This window comes from Cetorhinus maximus, chromosome X (assembly GCF_964194155.1).
Source record: "Cetorhinus maximus chromosome X, sCetMax3.hap1.1, whole genome shotgun sequence".
Taxonomy (NCBI): domain Eukaryota; kingdom Metazoa; phylum Chordata; class Chondrichthyes; order Lamniformes; family Cetorhinidae; genus Cetorhinus; species Cetorhinus maximus.
In genome coordinates, this window is record NC_135917.1 from 8,503,019 (window position 1) to 8,516,041 (window position 13,023).

At 42.2% G+C, this 13,023-nt stretch overlaps 1 protein-coding gene across 5 annotated transcripts in view; it reads right to left on the reverse strand.

The window, feature by feature from the left end:
• The window catches only part of LOC144672613 (sodium channel protein type 8 subunit alpha-like), a 233,689-nt gene that overhangs the window by 135,851 nt on the left and 84,815 nt on the right, over positions 1-13,023 (reverse strand). For all 5 annotated transcript variants that reach the window (XM_078534436.1, XM_078534433.1, XM_078534432.1 and 2 more), the window contains one exon: positions 2,761-2,824. In XM_078534436.1, coding sequence (XP_078390562.1) covers positions 2,761-2,824 — 64 coding nt within the window. The remainder of the gene's footprint in view (positions 1-2,760; positions 2,825-13,023) is intronic.

Below are 13,023 nucleotides of genomic sequence, written 5' to 3' on the forward strand. Positions count from 1 at the left end.
TATGGCCTACTCTTGCTCCTATTTCTCAAGTCTTCGGGTATCAGTGTCAATGCAGATGTAAGATTAATCAGCTGGTTCATACATGATTCCCAATTTACTTTGGTAGACAGTACACCTGTTCTGGACAACAAACCTATATTTATTTATTTTTTAAAAACTAGGTTCAATGAAGAAACAAAACTTCACTTGATTAGATTTATCAGCGGTTTTGCTAGCAAAAGTTCTGCTGTTATCTCAAAAATTGTCTTTTGCCTCTTGGCAACTTGGAAATAAGCATAGAAAGCCAAAAGCCATGGAACAGTGAGAAAAACATGTTTCAGGGGAAGGTTAGGTGGTAACTTGACATAGTACCAATCCCCAATACTGTCAAGTGGAAACTCACCCCTTCTTCCTTTTTTTTTAAGCAACCACAATGCTAAGCTATTGTATGATTCAGATAACAAAGTTATCCCCACAACTATCTTGTCCTGCCATAGATAAAGAATAACAACGATACTTGCATTGCTTCAAGTAACTCAGAGAACTTCACATAATGAATGATTTCTCAAAGACACGCATGTTCCACAAACAGCAATGAGATTGATTTTTTTTGGTGCTGCTGGTTGAGAGAGGCATGTTGACCAGGACAACCCTCTGCTCCTCTTCAATTAGTGTCATAGGATTTTTAATGTCCACCTGACCATCTAAAACAAGCAGTCATAACCTTGGTTTAACATTTCACCCACTGGCAGCCAAGATGAGGAGCTGAAATGCCTGCTCTGCCACTCCCATCCAGAGGTGAGGGGGCGATCAATGGAACCAAACTGACACATTCATCCACCCAGTTATTGTGAAAACTCAAGCCTGTATTCCCATCTCAGTAAGACGAGAAATCAAAATCATGTGCAAGAGGAGGAAGTTTTAAAAAGTGCAACATCTACAGTGGGTATTTTTCCCTGTTGAGTGCAGTCGTTAACTTTGGTTACTGCTGTCTGATGAACATGTTCCTCCTACATGCTAATGCTCTCAGAGTGGGAGATGCTGGCATAATGGTAATGTCACTACACTAGTAACCCCGTAACCCAGGTAAATGCTCTGGGGACATGGGTTCAAATCCTACTACAGCAGCAGCTAATAAAAATCTGGGGCAGGATTTTCCCGTCGGCAAGCAGGCCCTGCTCCCCACTCGCCGATGCATGGTGACGTCGGGCAGAGCTCCGCCCCATTTCAATTTTCAGGTAGGCAGGAGCGCAGCAAAGTCCGCTGTGCACCCGCCAACCTGTCAATGGCCAATTGAGGCCATTGACAGAGTCATTAAACTAATTAGTAGACCTGCCCATCCAACCTTAAGGTTGGCGGGCAGGCCGGGAGCCCTGGTGGGCATTAGAAAAAGCATGAAACCTCATCCACGAGCAGGATGAGGTTTCATGTAGGTTTTAAAAAATTTAATTAAAGTTTTTTTAAAAACCCACCCACTGGCAAAACAGTGTCACATGAGGGGACATGTCAGGACATGTTTTCTCTATTTTTAATATTTTTGACAGGAGAGGCGATCTCCCTGAGGCAGCACTTAGCCTCAGGGAGATGAATGTGCTCTTTCGTGCGCATGCACAAAAGAGCGCACTCCCGGGTTTAGGGATTACCCCCCGCCCACACAGGGAGCGCATAGCGCTTCCGTGCGGACGTCACGATGGGCGGGCCTTAATTGGCCCACCCACGTAAAATGGCAGCGCACCCCCGATCGGGGGCGCTGATCAGAGACACGCCTGTGCACACCCGCACTTCAACTTCGTCCGACGGGGGAAAAATCCTGCCCCTGGAAGTAAAAGTTAGTCTCAGTAATAGTGTCTGTAACAGCTATCATTGATTGTTGTAAAAACCCATCTGGTTCACTAAAGGGAAGGGAATCTGCCATCCAGACTCACAGCAATGTGGGTCGACTGTTTACTGCCCTTTGAAATGGCCCTAGCAAGCCCCTCCTTCTCAATGGGCATTTGGGACGGGCAATAAATGCTGGTCTTGCCAGTGATGCCCACATCCCATGAAAGAATAGAAAACAATGTAGCCACCTGGCAGGGGCCAAGGTGAGCCTATTGTAAAGTCCATTGGATGGAATCAGGCAGGAAAACCTGGCCTAGAAGTTCCAAGGATGCATGGGTTTGTTTTCGAAAACAATAATCAGATAAAACCAGAAGTATTGGTTTTCAACAAAACTATTCAAATTATATGCGATGCAATCTTGTATATTCTTTTCATCAGCAGTTAGACAATGTAAATCATTCTGGTTATATTTCAGGGAGAGGAGGAAATACTGAAGTAATTTAAATTTTTTTCCCCCTCGTTTTTCTTGAATCCGATTTTCTGCTCTGTAATTTCCTTTTCTCCCTTCCTGAAGGCAATGACATGTGCGAACAAACAGTTCCACAGACACAATCAGTCAACATTACTTGATCCAAATAGCCACTCAAGTATGAGGCTGGGAGAGCATGAAAGTAGAGTTCCACTCACTTTTCAACAGAAGCCACTGGATAACAATCATAAAAAGAGGCTGAGGCTCTCTCTCCCCAGTTTAACACCACCAAAGCCAAATGCAGTTCCCCAACAGCTCGCTAGTTGAAGGCAGTTAACATAGCACAGTTTAAGAGATCAAACCATGGACCTTCTGGTCTCTACGATTCAGTCCCACATCAGACAGCCAAATTCAATTTTAAGAATCATTGGCAAATAATATAACTCACAAACAGAGTGGAGTTCACCAATTAAGGGGCACACAGAACTTACCCAGCATCTGAGCTGTTACCACAAAGCAATGGATCAGCCATTCCTGCCACCTTGTAGAAATTTGCTATGAAGGAAATATAATAATGTTTTAATTAGATTAATTAATTCACAAAATAGTTTACAATAATTAGTCTTTCATTTCCCCCCCACACAATATGTAATTAAAGTTCTGAAAAACATTATAAGTGTTACTTAGTTCCACAATTGTATTTTAGACATGTAAGAAAACTCTAGACAAGAAAACCGGACATTCAGCTGCAAGCTAGGTTACACTGCATTCTCAATCTTTTTGAGTAAATTTTTTATCCCCCATTTTGCATGTTATTTCTCACTTCTTTCAGCCATCCTATTTGGTATTCCACAGAATCACAGAATTGTTACAGCACAGAAGACCATTTGGTCCATCGTGTCTGCACCAGCTCTCTGAATGAGCATTTGACCTAGTTCCATTCTCCAGCCTTCTCCCCATAACCCTGCATGTTCTTTCTTTTCAGATAACAGTCTAATTCCGTTTTGAATGCTTCGATTGAACCTGCCTCCACCACACTCTCAGGCAGGGCATTCCAAACCCCAACCACACACTGCGTAAAAGAATTCCTCCTCATATCACTATTGCTTCTTTTATCAATTACTTTAAATCTGTGCCCTCTCATTCGCGATCCTTTCATGAATGGGAAAAGTTTCTCCCTATCTACTCTCTCCAGATCCCTCATAATTTTGAATTACCTCTATCAAGTCTCCTCTCAGCTTTCTTTTCTCCAAGGAAAACAGTCCCAACCTCTCCAATGTATCTGCATAACTGAAGTTCCTCATCCCTGGAACCAGTCTCGTGAATCTTTTCTGCACCCTCTCTAAAGCCTTCACATCCTTCCGAAAGTGCCCCGCCCAGAACTGGACTCAATATCCCAGCTGAGGCCAAACTAGTGACTTATACAAGTTCAACATAACCTGCTAGCTCTTGTACTCTGTGCCCCTATTAATAAAGCCCAGGATACTGTATGCTTTGTTAACTGCTCCCTCAACCTGTCCTGCCACCTTCACTGAGTTATGTACTTATACACCGAGGCCCCTCTGCTCCTCCACCCCCTTTGAAGTTGTACCCTTTCCTTCATATGGTCTCTCCATGTTCTTCCTAACAAAATGAATCACCTCACACTACTCTGCATTGAATTTTATCTGCCACTTGTCCGCCCATTCTACCAACTTATCTATGTCTATTTGAAATTCTATACTATCCTCCTCACAGTTCACAATGATTCCAGGTTTTGTATCATTCCCCAAACTTTGAAAGTGTGCCCTGTACATCAAGATCTTGGAAAAGCAAAGGTCCCAACATTGACCCCTGGGGAGCTCCAGTACAAACCTTCCTCCAGTCCCAAAAACATCCATTAACCACTACTCTCTGTTTCCTGTTACTCAGCCAATTCCATATTCAGTGTCCCTTTTATTCCATGAGCTTTAACTTTGCTCACAAGTCTGTTGCGCAGCACTGTATCAAGCGCCTTTTGGAGTCCATGTACACCACATCAACAGCATTACCCTCATCAACCCTCGCTGTTACCTCCTCCAGCAAGTTAGTCAAACATGATTTACCCTTAAGAAATCCAAGCTGGCTTTCCTTAATTAACACTTGTCCATGTGACCATTCATTTTGTCCCAAATTACTGTACCTAGAAGTTTACCCACCATCACCATAGATTATCAGATAGACTAAAAGGCCACAAAGTTCATTTCCAAGGCCTCAACTAAAGCTATTGTGAAGTTAGCTTCCCAAAGCCATGTGACAGAATCATTTATTAGTGTTGGTCTCTCGTCAACCATGGCTCCAAAATCTTGTGGTTGAGATTGTAAAGGGACCAATGGGGATTCATGGCAAATGTTTCAAACTAGCAGGGTTCTAAAGATGAGTGCGGAAAAATATAACAAAATGTTGTACAGAATGCAATGGTTCCTGGGAGCACAAAAGTGCCACCAAGCAAGGAGGGGAACTGGTCATGAACATACAATACAGATGTAAAATCAGATAGGTGGAGCTGTCTTGAGTAACTTTGGGTGGTGGTGGTGAGGGGCAGGAGAGTGCAGTTATAGGAGGTGAAACGTTTTGTAAGGCTTTTCTCAAGGGATGATATTTTTTGGATAAAATACATAATAAGGCGAATTATACATGGACTATGGAAGTAATGACAATGACTTCAAGGGCCATGTGCCCTTTTCTCATTCTATAAGAATCCATTGTTCCAGGAAACCCAATTGGCCAGTGTTAAAGCTGAAACACACAGCCTCACTTAAATGTTTAAGAAGGGTCCCAACTCCTGCGAGTTAGTGGTCATCTGCCCAGCTCTGTTAAAACTGGGAAGTAGGCGGGGTCAGGTTTGGGTATGAAATTCCTTTGCATTTTAACTTCCCAGTGACTCGATGCATTTTTGGGAGTTAAAATGATCCTGAATGCATCAGCAGTACAACACAGTTGAAGGGAATGAACTTCTAAGCTATGCTGTTCTATGTCATCCATCATGACACAAATGGGTTTCAGTGCTGTGTAATAACATAGCTGGACATTTCATTGTGTTGCTTCTGTCTATATCCTTTGCCAAAGTGGAGGAAGTGGGACATTAATACACAACTGACAGCAGGGCAGCAAGTGTCAATGAAAAAAAAATTAAGCGTCTAAAGGGCTTTCATCAAACAGCGATTTGCATCTCTTTCCACCATTCAGGGTGACCTTCGACAGATGTGTAGCATTAAATCATGCTGAAATTGCTGAGTGTCAGTATTTAGGCATTTGAGGTACTGCCTTTCAGAAAAAATGAACTCAACCGCCATAGATTAAGGTTTGCGTTGAACATATAAAACTAAACAGATTGCACTGTTAGGTGCATTTGCATGGTCTATTTTTACAGCCCATGGTTAACGAAAGTGACCTCTACACATCACTCTCCTTTCACTTTTCCGTCCAATGCCAGTTGAGCTGGGCTCTGCTGCATAATGCTTAGAGCTACTTTGCTGTACAGAGCACAAACTGAAACCAGTGCCCTTTGCTTGGCAGCATATTCATAAACCTGACACTGCTTTTTTCTGATGTTTATATTCTGCTGCAAGACAAAGTCAAATTGTGCCAATGACTGAAAAAGTTTTGAAACTGCAATAACTTTAAAATATCAAATTCCCCAGAATAAGAATTTTTTTTTCAACAGTGCACAAATTATGAGGTCACACAGCTCGCAGGACATAAGCATAACACAAGGTTGACAATCCCCTTTTGCACCCTATTCTTTTCCTATTCCAGGTATTACTTGTACCCAGCGTGTATAACCATGTGTGGCCCAAACAGCCACCATCAACTAAGAGTGCGATATGCAAAAATACAATTAAGGTATTGATGGCACTCTACAACCAGTTTGTCAGGCAGAGATGAGAGGCAGGAGTTAGCACTCCCAATTTTTAAACTTGCTCTTAGGGTAAATATCTTCCAAAGTTTCCAAATTGCATAGGTCTGGAAAGTACGCTGTGCAACTATTGACACCTGAATGAAACTCCTTTGCTCATTATTTTAAAAGAGCTGGTAAGCCATTTACAATGAATAGTCTTGTCCTTATAAGCTCATTACTTAGCTACAGAAACCATCTTTATTTGCTACAAAATGACACGATCACCACATGCTCCCTGTTCTGACTTAATGCTCCTAGTTTCCACTCCAATATCTGGGTGAATACATTTCCTAGAATTGTATGGAAATTCCAAACCAGCCTGGATTGTTTATCCTCTGCACAAACATTACTCCCGATCGCCTGTGCCTGGCCTCTCCCATATTCTTTTATTCCATTTGCTTCTTGTTATGACCGATGCAGTTGGTAAAGCTGAGTTATTTAAAAATCCCAGAGGGAAACTTTAAACAACTGTCATAACCTATAATTTTAATTGTTATGTTTGAGATGCGACCCTAAATTCAGGAATCAAACCACCATTTCTTGAGGTTTTACATCAAACTAAATGAAACATTTTATTAATTTACACAGGTTAAAATATATATACACAAGGCTAAAAATTACTACTATCATAACTTTTAACAAATTCCCAAACTAATTTCCATTAAGGCAACAGCAACCCATAGACTTAACCAGACACCAGGCAAAGCATTTTCACCTTACAAGTTCAAAATGAGGCTCTTTTCACTTTGGCTCATGTGGAGACAGTTGGAGGTTTACAGCTGCCTTTTGATCTCACATTGCCTCTGCTCTGCACACCCAAAAACTACTGAAGTTATACCTACCACCCCCATTGAATGTAAATTCTCATTGTATCACCAACATCTGAACTAAACCTCTCTAACAATAAAACCTCCTTTCATGGTACCAATTTTATTAGTAATATAAACATATTGCTTGGTATCTGCTAGATAGGTATAATTTTTCACCCCACTTCTTGAATGCTCTATTCAAAAAATGCAAATGCACGCTATCTCTCCTACATATCATAACAAGTACATATCAAAGCTCCCAGACTAGCTGTCTTTAATCCAATTAAGACACACCCACAGACTAAATCTCTATTTTAAAAGTAAAATCTTTTCCAATAATGTTATTAATAGCTTCACGACACTTCTTTTATGCGCTTATTCACTTGAGGAGTTGCTTTTCATGTCTTGTGGACTTGAAATCGCAAATCCCTCCAGTCTTCAAGGGTAATGGTGGACAGGCAGGAAAATGGTGTTAAGGCCACGTCAGATCAACCACGATCTTATTGACTGATTTAGTAGACTTGGGGGGGGGGGGGGGGGGGGCTGAATGGCCTACTCCTGCTCCTATTTCCTATGTTCTTAGATTATGTACATCACTTAGCCTTCCCCAAAATCAAAATGTACCACCTCACATTTACTGCCATTGAATTCCATTTTGCCTCAGTAATACCTGCACCAGATGAAGAAGGTGGCTCACCACCATTGTAAAGGGTTAACATCAGGAGCACCTGATACTGATTTAACTATGATGCAATGTCACATGATTAAGTAACTGAGATCTGATGGGAAGCAGAAGAACAACTTCGTGTACTGAAATGTACATAAATCTGTAAATAAACAAGAATTTTGTTTACAAATAACAGTCTATGGTAGCGTTCTTAGGGTAACAGGCAAACCCCAAAGAAACCCAATCTAGACCCCGAATGCAAGACACAACATGGTGGCAGTGGACAGAGTGCAAAAGATCCAGAAAAACTCCAAGTGAAGACTGCAAGCCTGAAAAGCTGACAAACCCTTGGAAAAAGGACAGGAAGAAAAAGATTGAGGACTCACCTGAGAACAGAGCATTGTGGGTGCAGAGGGTGCAAGCAGACACACAGACCCGGAGTCCAGACAGCAGAGAGTAAGGATCACAATCAACAAGGCAAACTACTGAAGCAGCAAAAGATCCAGAACTTAAGACAAGCATGGAGTCTACACTGCCACTCCTAGAACCTTTCTGGGGCACTGAAGGCTTGAAGGCTCAACACTGGGACAATTGGAGGTAGAGATTCTCCAGACACAGAATAGCTTCAGGCTTACATAAGAATGAAGAAAAGGATCAGGTCAGCACTTTACTCTACGCAATAGGGACTATTGCAGACAACATAATAGTAAGACAGGGCATCGATGAGGCTTCAAGCTCATGCAATGAAGTCCTCCAGGCATTCGATTGGTACTTCAGTGTTCGAAAAAATGTGACCATTGAGTGAGTAAAATTTCATAAGAGTGAATGCATGGATTCATTCAAAAATGAGCTGGACAGGCTAGCAGCAAATTGCGACTACAGGATCCTCAGAGATGAATTAATACATGATCTCATTGTAGTTGAGATCTTAGATGAAACCCTATCAGATCTTTTGCAAACGAGGGAAGATTTAACTCTCGCAAAGGCAGTACAGATAGCGCGACAGACCGAGCTTAGGAAGCAAAGCATAGTGGTTGTTCGTGGGGAAAGTGATGTCCCTTGGAAAAGGGTGAGTGAAGCCATTCAATATGTCAAACAGAAAAGAGAAAGTGCAGCAAAGCAAAAGCCTCTGAAATCAGGTAAAAGCATGCTACCACCATCTTGAAATGCTCTGTGTAGTGGAAAACCCTGCACAAGAGTTAAGAATGCCCAGTAAGGGGAGCAGAGTGCCACAACTGTGGAAAGTTGGGACATTTTAAAATACAAGTAGCTCACAGGAAGCAAGAGAAAATAACAAGGCCCAAGTCAAATCCACGAAGGGGAAGAGCCACTGAAAAAACAAATAACCTTCCTAGGAGATATTAACGAAACTGAAAATAATTATTGGAGCATTAAATTAGACATTAATGGTTGCCTCACAGAATTCAAGCTTGATACTGGGGCAGGTTTTTCACTATTATCTGATGAAGTAAAATGGCTTAAAAATATCACATTACAGCCATTCTCCATCAAGCTGCAAGGTGCAGGAGGGACTACACTGAAAGAAATAGGCCAGCACTTGGCAAGATTAAGATACAAGGATAAAGAAATGATTGAACCCCTGTATGTTATACAGACCCAGGAGTCATCATTATTGAGCAGAAAAGCATGGTTGCAGTTGAGGCTGATTTGCAAGGTTGATGAAATTGCTGATCAGCAGTCCAGTAATGTATTCAGAAACAAATTTCCATCCCTATTTTCAGGCTTAGGCAAACTGAGGACAGAATACCAAGTATAACTAAGGGCGGATACTAAGCCTATATATCTCTTCACAGCGTGGAGGGTCCCTCGCCCACTCTTAGACAAAGTCAAGAGTGAGGCTGAACACACGTTACAACAAGGGGTCATTTCTCCAGTAACCATACAAACGAAATGTGTTCTGCAATGGTCACAGTACCAAAGCCTAATGGTTCAATTAGAATCTGCGTGGACTTGACTCAATTAAAGAAGTCAATAGAGTGCGAGATCCACCCAATGGATGAAAGTCTCGCTAAATTATCCAAAAACACCCTCTTCACAAAACTGGATGCCAACAGTGGCTTTTGGCAGATGCTTCTGGACAAAGAATCCAGATTGTTAACTACTTTTATCACCCCATTTGGTTGTTATTGTTTTAACCGGTTACCATTCGGAATTGCTTCAGCACCTGAGATATTCCAAAGAATGATGTTTCAAACCTTTGAAGGTGTAATATGCCATAAGGATGACATTCTCATACATGGTTCACCGAGGAAAGAATGTGACTGTTGTGTGAGAGCAGTCCTCAACTTTCGACACTGAACGACAAATGTGAATTTGCAAGGCTATGATGAAATTCTTAGGACACATTGTGCAAGCTTCAGGAATAACTGCTGACCTGCAGAAAATCAAGGCAATTAGAGAGCTCCCACAGCCTAGAACTATCACGGGATTAGAAAGATTCCTTGGGACGGCCAATCAAGTAGGCAAGTTCCAACCAAACTTGGCGGAAATCAATGAGCTGTTACGACAGCTGTTGAGACAAGGCCAACAATGGTGCTGGAACATGGACCAGCAAAATGCTTTTGACAAGATCAAAAATCTCCTAATTTCACCAGAAATTCTAGTGCACTATTATCCAGAATTACCAACAATTGTAGCAGCGGACACATTATCTACAGGCTTAAGCGCAGTACTTTTTCAAGTTCAAAAAGATGGACAAGGATAACCAGATTATTCCATCTCAAGATCTCTCACGGACACAGAGAAGAGCATGCAGCCATTGAGAAAGAAGCATTAGCAGCCACATGGGCCTGCAAAAAGTTCTCTGATCATATCATCAGATTAAGGTTTAGAATTGAAACTGACCACAAACCTTTGGTTACTCTTCTTAACCAACAGGAAATTGCAAAAATGCCACCTAGAATTCAATGTTTTAGACTGATATTCATGAGATACGATTCAGTTACTGAGTACATTCAAAGGAAGTACCTGATGACACCAGGTGCATTATCAAGAATACCAACAGAATGAGTCAAACTGGAAGATTTAAATTTTATTGAGAAAGTGGAAGCATTTACTTCGCTCATTACTAAACACTTATCAGTCACGGAAAAGAGATTACAAGAGATTAAGCAAGCACAAAAACAGGATGACCAGTGCATCCAAATAAAAGAATATTGCCAGAATGGATGGCCAGATTGTACTCCTAACAACCCAGTACTTTGCCAATACTTCGAACAGGGAAAGAAATCTCACAATCACCGATGATTTCTTAATTTTTAAACGACAGACTAGTCATCCCTGAAACACTTGGATTCGACATTCTCCAAAAAATCCGCCAAGGTCACTTGGGAATGGTCTAATGCCGAGCACGTGCCCAGCAGTCAGTCTGATGGCTGGGCATCAGTCACTCCATTGAAGAGTTCATCACGAATTACCTTACATGTGCAGTGAATTGCCAACAGCAGAGCAAACCACTGGCACCCTCCACTTTTCCTTCGAGGCCATGGCAGTGCCAGGAAATGGATTTGTTTGAGTTTAAAGGCAAAGTTTTCATCATCGTCATTGATTACTACTCCAGATGGTTTGCAGTGAGTAGACTGCACAGCATCATGGCGGAGGCAGTCATTACATCACCAAGACGAATCTTTGTGACACATGGCATCCTGGACGTTGTGGTGTCAGACAATGGTCCTCAGTTTGCTAATGAGCTGTTCCATCACTTTGCACAGGAATATGGTTTCATGCATGTGACTAGTTCACCTAGATATCCTCAGTCGAACAGAGAAGCAGAAAGAGGAGTTTGAACAATCAAGGAATTGATGAGAAAGAACAAAGATATTCACTTAGCCTTTCTAAGCTACAGAACCTCATCGCTAAGAAACAGGTTCTCTCCATCAGAACTGTTATTAGGAAGGTGGCTGTGAACACAACTTCCAGCTCGACAACAAATACTACAACCTACCATTACTCCAGATGATCGTGAGAAAGTTAGGACAGGTGAGGAGCAACACAGAGACAGTCAAGCTTGTGATTTCAACTTCAGGCACAGAGCATGAGACTTGAAAGTGCTAAAGCCCATGGACAGAGTGTGGATACGAGATCAACAGAAAGAAGGCATTGTAATAGAAAGAGCTCCTCAACTTATAGAATTGAGACGGAGCAGGGAAATATCCGAAGGAATTGAAGAGCCTTGATATCATTGGGAGGGAAACCTTTGGAACCTTGGACAGACTATTTAGATCTGGATGGAGACAAGGAAGCAGAAACATGTAGAAACTCTACAACCGCCCAGGCAGATAACACTCTTATTGAACAAGAGAGTGCAGTTCATCCTCAACCTCTGAGTGAGATACGAACCAGATCAGGGAGATTATTCGAGGCCCCACAGAAACTAACCCTGTGCAGTCTGAGACTTTGGGCAGAAATTTCCCCCTGTCAGGGGGGTTGTGAGGGGGCACGCTGCCATTTTATGTGGGCGGGCCAATTAAGGCCCCCCAGTGTGACGCTTGCCCGGAAGCGCTGAGTGCTCCCTGTGCGGGTAGGGGGATTCCCTGAGTCCGGGCCTGCGCTCTATCACGCATGCGTGTGAAAGAGCACAGAAATCTCCCTGAGGCACAGAGGTGCCTCCGGAAGATTAGTTTAAGTTTTAAACATCCAAGTAAAGAAATTAAAAACTTTTAAAACATGTCCCCTCATGTGACAGTGTCACATAAGCTGGGACATGTCAATGAATTTTTAAACATTTTTTTATTGAATTTTTAAACACTTCATGAAACCTCATCTCGCCCGTGGATGAGGTTCCATGAAAAATGCGAAGGCTGCCTGGGCTCTTTGCCTGCCCGCCAACCTTAAGGTTGAACGGGCAGCTCATTTAATTATTTCAATTAGTTTTTAACAGGCCTTAGTAGGTCAGGACACACACCCGACGTCACCGCCCGTCATTTTACACGTCGGCGAGCCAACCCGAAAATTCTACCCTTTGTGGGGAGATGTAGGAGTATGTACATAGTTGAGATAAAGACTTGGGAGAAGATGTAGAGTGAAGGGTTAACATCAGAAGCACCCAATACTAATGTAACTGCTGATGTAACTATCATGGAATGTGATATAATTAAGTTACTGAGATCTGGTGGGAAGCAGAAATACAACCTCGTGTAGAGTATGGAGATATATATATAGATCGGTAGATAAACAAGAATGTTTTTACGAATAACAGTCTATGGTAACATTCTTAGGGTAACGGGCAAGCCCTAAGGAAACTCCATTTAGACCCCAAAACATAACAAGCACCTTCTCAAGGGCAATGAAGGATGGACATCAAATGCTGGCCTAGCCAGCAACGCCCACGTCCCGTGAA